The sequence below is a fragment of the Apaloderma vittatum genome, unplaced genomic scaffold (assembly GCF_000703405.1).
Source record: "Apaloderma vittatum isolate BGI_N311 unplaced genomic scaffold, ASM70340v1 scaffold26229, whole genome shotgun sequence".
Taxonomy (NCBI): domain Eukaryota; kingdom Metazoa; phylum Chordata; class Aves; order Trogoniformes; family Trogonidae; genus Apaloderma; species Apaloderma vittatum.
Window position 1 is genome coordinate 3,999 of NW_009733942.1, and position 8,315 is coordinate 12,313.

Below are 8,315 nucleotides of genomic sequence, written 5' to 3' on the forward strand. Positions count from 1 at the left end.
GGAAAAAAACTTTGGTGTAATATAAGGGTGCAGCTATATGAACAAGTTTTTCCTGAGATAAGCTAAAGAGTGTTTTGTAAGCTGTTAGCTTTTCTGTGGTCTCTGTCACTGGGCACTTCTGAATCTGTGGTAAGTAGTTTACCCTGTGTAACTGCAGGAGAAGTACTCCATGGAGCAACTGATGTAGATGGTGTACGGGCAGCCTCCCTCTCCTGCCAGCGCAAGGTCTGTGTAACTGTACCCTGAGGCTTTGTCTGCGATGCGTTGGTGACTAACAGAGTTTGGGCACCTCATTTTCTTTCTCACGTGGTTTAGCAAGTTCGCTGCAGTTGGGATCGAGTCAAAACCATGCCTTTTAAAACATTCAGCAGCGCTGACCTGGCTGACCATTCTCACTAACAGGTTTGTCTAGAAATGAGTTTAAACAGAGTATAAACCTTCATCCTGGTAGGTTTACAAGCAGGCTGACATACAGTGAGGTCTTACTTTGAACCGGTTTCTCACACAAGTTCTATTAATTTGTAGTCGAAGAGCAGAACAGCAGCCACTCTTTGGTGGAAACAAGTAAACATGATTTATCTAAACTGTTGAAAACATGAGCCAAGTGTTTCAATTCACTTTGTTTTCTGTCTTTGGCAATGGCTCTGCACCAGATGTAGTGGAGAGAGATGTAACAGCACATGTAGTGAGCTGTAAGGAAACAGCTTTCCCACAGATGGATCTTCTCAACACATCCTCTTCGTTAACAGTCTCCTAAAAGCAGCGTAAACTGTTAAGAGAAGGTACCTGTAAACATTTAGGCACAACTGCATCACCGCCTGCTTCATGAAGACCGCTTGTGTGCCCAGTTGAGATGTGAATATATTGGCTTCCAGTCACATGATCCCGCTGTGTTGCGGCCAGTAACCGGCTGTTGTGTGAACGCGAGGGCAGCTGTTTTACGTGGGGCATGGAGACCTGCTGTAGCTCATATGGCTAAGTTTGGAAAGGCTCCAGTCTGTGTTTCCTGGTCCAAATTCTGACTGAGGCTCTGAATTATATGTAAAGTGACTGTATTTGGTTACTTCAGTTAAAATATTTTAATGTATGAAGAGCAGCGTAATTCGGAGAATAATAAAAAAAAAAGTAGCAACAATAAAGAACATGGAGCCCTTCAGCCATTCAGGCACTCCCCAGCTGAATCAGAAAAATTGCTATTATTTAGTTGCTCACAGGCTTTTGATAAGTGTTTGATGCCTATTGGAAATCAGCTCAAAGTCAGTATCTGGGTTGTAGTCGATGAGTACCACACAAAATACCAGCTGGAGCCCTTTTTTCAGTGTGTGAGGTGACGATGATTTAACAGTCACACTGCAAAACCCTCCCCGGGTGTGTTTGCTGTGCTTGCTCTAGGACTGCTCTCTGTAGGCTTGTCATCCCACACCAGTGCCTTTCGACAGGAGGTTTATTTCTGCTTTTATTCCCTTTGGGATGGTTGAAGAAATAACTACAATCGTTCCTACAAACCCCTCTGATGGTCTTGTGGTCATTTTTAAATACCAAAAGTAATATTTAATTTTTTTTTTAAATACTGTTGGCTTTTATCTTCTAAGTAGAGGTATTTTCTTTCATGGGATAATTGTAAAGAGAGTTTCAAAAAATATTAATTATACTTTCTGGGCTAAAACTTCATGCTTCTAGCTAAGCTTAACCTTTCTATAAATAATGTGTGCTTACGAAATGGCTGACTTGCCGCATGTCCTTGTTGCTTTCCGGGCAATAGATTGGGCATGAGGTCATGGGAATTTACTGTTTTGCTGAGTGGGTTGGAGAAGGATGCCATTGGTATTTGAATTGGTAGCTGAGCACTTGAAGTGAAACCTCTTCTTTTGAAATAGTTGCAGCGGCCTCCAACTCAGCGAGCTGACCTGTTGGCCAGCACCTTCTTGAGCTGCAGTGTGTACCGGCCCCTAATTTGTTTAAAAGATACTTTCCCGTGGTAAGTCGTGAAATCTAGTGACATCTACCGCTACTTTTAGCTTTGAAAGAAGGTGAAAGAAAAGGAGGAAACAGTGAATTAAAAGCTGAGTTCAGAGGAAAAGTCACTGCTGTGGATTTCTTCTCGAGAACTTTGGGGTATCATCTTTGACACCAGTATTCCTTCCCTGTTTCGCTTACAAACCTGAGATACGTGTGTGTTCTGGGGAGGTCCCTCCCAGGAGAGAAGGTGCAATGCGGTGAAGGCTGGTAATCATAGATATTTGGGCTGTCAGGATGAAATGGTGTCCTTCCCCAAACAGACAGGAATGCAGAAGTCTAGGAGGGGCCAGGAGGGAAGGAACCACAAGAAAGTGGTTTGGGAAAACTTGAGCCAACTCAGTTGAAGCCCATGGGAAATGACTTTTGGAGCACGGTAAAGATAATGAGGAAGGAATGCCAGAAAGATTATTAGACTTTAATAAAAAGTGTTCAGTTATGTGTTTGCAGTGACTCCGATCCATGGATTGCTGTGCAATTGGACTCCATGCAGTTCTGTATTTTGTTTAAAATAATGACAGTTCTTTTATTTTCAATAAGCCATGACCACGGATTCATTTTCACGGTATAAAAAAATTATTTAAAAATTTTGGTTTGTTACTAATATGTTTTTTTTCTTCATCTGTCTGATACCTGAATTAGTTCACAGATTTATGTCTAGCAGCAACATGTCTTAAGGCTTGTGGTGCAATAAAATTGTAAGCAAACAAACTTAGGAAGGTTAAGAGGAAATATGAACAAGTGCATTCTTGTTTCAGGGTTACAGGAACTGGGAGTGCCCCGTGTTTCATTTGTTACTTTAGCAGAATCATCTTACTCATCTTCTTCAGCTCTGTAGGTCTTGTTCTTACTGCCCGTCCGCTGTGTCTGTGAGGTGTTTCCAGAAGGATGTTTGTGTGTGTTGAGGTGAAGCAGGACTTCTGAAATACTCCTTGGTTACCAAATTAAAAAAAAACAACCAACCAACCCACAACTGATTTCTTTAGAAGAATTCTCAGTTCTCTTGCCATGAAACTGAGACATTTTGCCTGGCTGTAGTGCCAGCTGCCTCTTGCTTTTTGGCATCACCCTCCCCTGATTCTGGGCTGTGCTGTGCAGGCAGAGGTGGAAAGGGGCAGAACTGGTGTTTTGCAGCTGGGGTTGTGCCTCCTGGGCAGACCTTGTGCTTGGCAAGTCCCCATGTCGATCAGTCCCCGAGAAGCGCAGCGGTGGTACCACGCCTCTCTTGCTTCATGGCCCACATACCACACGTTTGCTCTGGGTCACAAACCAATGTTTGATGTCCCGAGTATCAACGTTCCCTTTAATGGAGGGATCTGCTCTAGTTGAGTGTGTTTAAAGAACGGGTTGCCCAGAAAAATTGTGGATTCCTCCTCTCTGGAAGTGTCCAAGGCCAGGCAGGGTAGGGCTTTGGGCAGCCTGGTCTTGTGGGAGGTGTCCCTGCCGATAGCAGGGGGGTTGGAACTAGATAATCTTTAAGGTCTATTCCAAGCCAAACTGTTCTGTGATTTTGTGATTAGTATCAGCTTTAATTAAAAGAATTGAGGACTAGGCAGTTTAATGAGGCTTTAATGGGATACATTAAGAAAAGTATGTCCAGCAGGTCTAGGGAAGTTCTCTCCCTCTGCTCTGCTCTGGTGAGACCACACCTGGAATACTGTGTCCAGTTTTGGGCTCCCCTATTCAAGAGAGACAGGGACCTACTGGAGAGACTCCAACGGAGAGCTACGAGGGCGGTTGTTGGACTTGAACATCTCTCCTGTGAAGAGAGACTGAGAGAACTGAGGCTGTTTAGCCTTGAAAGCAGATGGCTGAGAGGGGACCTTACTAACGTATATGAATATCTGAGGGGTGGGTGTCAAGAGGAAGGGGACAACCTCTTCTCAGTGGTGCCCAGCAATAGAACAAGAAATAATGGGTTTAAGTTAGAACATAGGAAGTTCCACCTCAGCATGAGGAGAAACTTCTTTACTGTGAGGGTGATGGAGCACTGGCACAGGCTGCCCAGAGAGGGTGTGGAGTCTCCTTCTCTGGAGACTTTCAAACCCCACCTGGATGTGTTCCTGTGTGGCTGCCCCAGGGGATCCTGCTCTGGCAGGGGCGTTGGACTGGATGATCTCTAGAGGTCCCTTCCAACCCCGAACGTTCTGTGGTTTGCAGAATCAAATTTCCCTGCTTGTTCCAAGCTTCCTCCCAGGTGGTTCCTGATGAGGGCAGGTGCCAGTCCATAAGCAATGAATTGCAATGGACTATTTAACGAAGGGGGATGTTTGGGAGGGGTTAGGTATTTACTCACTGTGAGAGTGAGGATGCCGCCTGGCATGTAGCAACTGGGCACATAAGGGGAAGAAAACTGCCACACAAGGGAGGGTGGTGGAAACTTGCCTTTGCATATAACCCGAAACACACGGTAATCAATTGCAGGTGCCCTGGACCTGTGGGTTGTAAACAGAAATGAGGAAACTGCAACTGCGCTGCCTTTCCTGTGTTGCTCAAGGGCAGGGGAGGGGCAGCTGGGGAGGGAGAGGCCTGGGAGCCACCGCTCGGTGGCTTCTGCTGCAGGAGAAGCAGCCGCATCGTGGATTCATTGCTTTGCTAGTAGGTCTGGTGCAGAACTAAGAGAGCTGTGAGGATTATCTTTGCTTTTCTGCAGCTCCTTCGCTTGCAGTGTAGGCGAGCACACACGTGCACATATGCTGGTGGTTAATTCTTCCCTCTTGGCCCTTCGCAAAAGAAAAAGCAGAGTTCTTGCCTTACCCTGAACAGTACGCCCACACTTAAAAGCTTTCTTGGGTTTTAGAGATGTGTATTTGGGGATAAATCATGGTACTGAGTGTCAGATTTAAAAAAAAAAAAATAAATTTCAGAGGCTATACCAATCTGAGTTTCAAGTTGGCAGTTTGGCTTATTGCACAAGAGCCAGTAAAACTCAGCTTTCTAGTGATGCTGCTTACTTAGAAGTCCAATAAAAGGCATGAAGTTACTTGGCTGAGAGGTGTAAAGCTAGTCAACAGGGGCTCTGAAGAAGTGGAAGGCCGTCTGCATTAATAAAACCCCACTTTGGTAGCTGTCGTGTCTGCTTTAGAAGCACAAGTGAAGGGGAAAAAATGGGAATTTTTAAATAAAGAATGCTTGGATGAGCACTTCTGCCTCCTTTACAATGTGTCTGACTCATTTGGTGCAGCAAAAAGAGCGAACATCTCTGGCAGAGAGAGGAGATAGTGATGCGGGAATAAGGGCCTCTATTTAAGGCTGTAAATAGCAACTCAGTTGAGCAGCACTGGTGGAAGCGAAGGTGGTTGTCAGGTGTCTCGCTGGGTGGTGGGTGCTCCTGACAAAGGGCTGCCCTCACAAAGCAGCAGGAGGTTTTATCAGCAAGAGTTACACACCATTAGCAGCCAGCGTTACGCTCTTGTTAATGGTGGGAGCACCTGCAGAATGTTGACCTGAATTGGGAATTTGTGTGCTGCCTCCCCGTAGGGGTTTAGACCCTTGGTCTCCCTCATCTCAACCAAGTTTTTGCATTACGAGTAGGAAAAATAAAGGAGTTTTCCATGGTGGTAAGGTGTTGGGAAACCAGGCTACCTTGACGTGCCCCATATGAGGTGCCGTCTTAGTTAATTCTGGTTGATGATGCTATGCAGACATCTGTTTTTCCAGCTAATATCGGGCAGAAAGGTAACAAGTGAAGTCTTCATCTGCAGTGAATTTGGTAGAATTTTCCTAGGCTTTTGGTTTTGTTTTTTTTCCTTAGACTTGGGTGTTGACCAGTAGGTGAGGACAGTGAGTCAATCCAGAGGAATGGGAACATTCTTCCCCATTTAGTTTCCAGAAGGTGATCAGGGAGGGCATTAGCTCTGCATAGCTGTAGCAGTAAAAATGATGGGTTGGTTACTCAAAAATTGCTATAAGAAGCGAACTAAATTATTCATTTGCCTGTAATTGTATCTTGTCTCACACTATGATTTCTGTTTGCCTATCCAAAATGCACCTGTGCAGAAATGTACAATAGTTTTCTCAAAACTATAGCCAATGGTGGTCTTGCTGTTGAAATGGGAGGCTGTGTTTTGCTGTTCTGTGTGTGCATGTGTGAACGAGAGAGTCTCTTGAACTTAAAACTTTCCTTGTTGCTCTTCCAGACGCGGTTGATTCCATGCTTTCAGACTACGACATCCTTTCTCAGTCTAGCATCCAGCAACACTCGCTGAGGAAAAGGGACCTCCAGCCTGAGACGCACATAGAGAGGATCTTGAGTTTTTCAGCCTTGCAAAGGTAATTAAATCATCAGCAATGAAATCCCGTCAGATTTTCCTTCAGTTTGAGATGAATAACGCACGTTTCCAAACCCAGAGATAGTTACCTCGTTTTCTGTCATGACTGCCCAATTCTTCTACGTTAGCAATCTGCATAGTTATATGACTTAGAGACAAGAGAGAAAGTTGATTTTATTACTCTGTTTGCTGCAGTGGCAGTGATTTAAGATTTCTTTCCAAGATTACTTGCACTGATTGGGTTGGATCCCACTTTCATCTGGCAATGTTGTTACGCTTCTTGACTATCCTCTAGTTCTTGAAAAAAATCTCCCTTCAATTTGGGGAATGTGTGTGAGGTGTGTTGCCCAAGAGATTTACTGAATTTTTTTTCATGAAGGTTTAATCCTGTTTCTACTGAGTGTAAATTTCCTGTTCAGTAAAACACTTATTTTAGTAATTTTTGGTTTATAAGATGGGAAATAGAAGTGCAGGTGAAAGGAGAAGGAGAGGTAGAAGAAAGCAGGCATGAAGATTGTAGAGATTTTGTACTGAGTGTCAGAAAAGTACCTTACAGGTATTTGAGCGCTGACATTGTGAATCTGAAGTGAGGGAGCGAGGTGAGAATAACAATTTGTATTAACAAGTGTAGGTTGATTTCATCTGACATTTTATCTATTTTGTTCTTACGTGCCTTCCGCTGTCTGTCAGCCACAGCTACAACTGCCATGCAAGTTGTGCACATTTTTTGAATCTCTAAATGTTTGGAGGGGATAATTTTTAAGTACCAAGTGTAAAAGGTTAATGGGATTGAATGTCTGGCTGTCCCTGTTTTGCACTGCCTTGTGTACCCAGACTTGATGGTGAGCTTGCGATACTGCCAGTGATAATTACGGAATAGTTGCAGAGGGGCACACCAAAAATCTTTGACCCGAAGCCCACAAAACCCAAGAGCCCATGAGGCTCCTTCCAGAGAAGATTCTCTACTTACTTCTTGGGAGAGCCTTTAGGTGTTGTGACAATATATCATAAAAGTCTACAGAGTTCAGATTTCTGTTGAGAGCCTTCTGGATGGATTATTTCAGAAAATAAGAACTATAAGGTAGTTTAGTTTAAAATAGATTTACAGATTCCTTGGTTTGATTTTCTTTAAATAGCTATCAGTAACTGGTTTTGCTTGATTGCGCATGGAGAGGGTGCGTTGTGAGCAATCTGTGACTCTTGGAATTGAGATCTGTTGTTTATTTTCTGTTAATTAAACATCTTTGACACTTTAAAATATTTACAGTTAAGAATTAGCTAGTATATATTTTTTTAGCCTGCTTATCAGAATGAATGCTTTCTAAGTTCTTCTGGACCCTCAGTAAAATGGAGGTTGCATGTCTCTTCTGTGTGAACATTTTGCTTAAAAATAAATGGAAGTAAATTCTTTTACAGGCACTTTAAATTATACTTAACTGCAACTGCTGAACACTTTTCCGAAAAATTTCAAGCATTAATTGTGAATGGTGAAGGCAAGGAAAAGGAGTATCGTGTTCAATGGCAAGACTTTTTCACCGGACATGTCGTTGGTTAGTATGAACTAGGCAGTGTGTCAGTGCTGAGCAAGCACAGCTTCGCACGAGTCTCTCAGCCAAAGTAAATGGTGTATTGCCCTCGTTTTCCTCAGATATGGCTAGGATGAACAAGTAAACTTAATTCTCAGGCCCCCTGGATTTTCTGGGTTTTGTTCTGTGGAGTTCTAGTGATAGGTTTGGGACAATTTTTTTTTAGGTTTGGTGGGTGGTGGGTTTTTTTTGAGCTATTGCGCCAAGCTTCTATGATAGGACTCTTCTGTTTAGTTTGGCAGAACACAAAGGTGTAATTGACTCAGCCAGCAGCTTATGATTTATTTTTTTTTTCCTTTAAATGATGGTGGTAACTTTAATTCCAACTGAAGTATGGGGCTTGAATGTTCCTTGTCCCAGAACACAAAGCACAAGTTGTGGTAATGCAGTGTTGCCCAGATTGTTATATTAAAAGACTTCAGGATGGTTCTTTGCAGATTAC

The 8,315-nt window shown here is 43.4% G+C and overlaps 1 protein-coding gene across 1 annotated transcript in view; it reads left to right on the plus strand.

Moving 5' to 3' along the window:
• The window catches only part of LOC104278956 (disintegrin and metalloproteinase domain-containing protein 17-like), a gene marked incomplete at both ends in the record, with an annotated part of 16,822 nt that overhangs the window by 749 nt on the left and 7,758 nt on the right, over nt 1–8,315 (plus strand). Inside the window, 2 exons of the mRNA XM_009876086.1 lie at nt 6,156–6,288; nt 7,704–7,837. Coding sequence (XP_009874388.1) covers nt 6,156–6,288; nt 7,704–7,837 — 267 coding nt within the window. The remainder of the gene's footprint in view (nt 1–6,155; nt 6,289–7,703; nt 7,838–8,315) is intronic.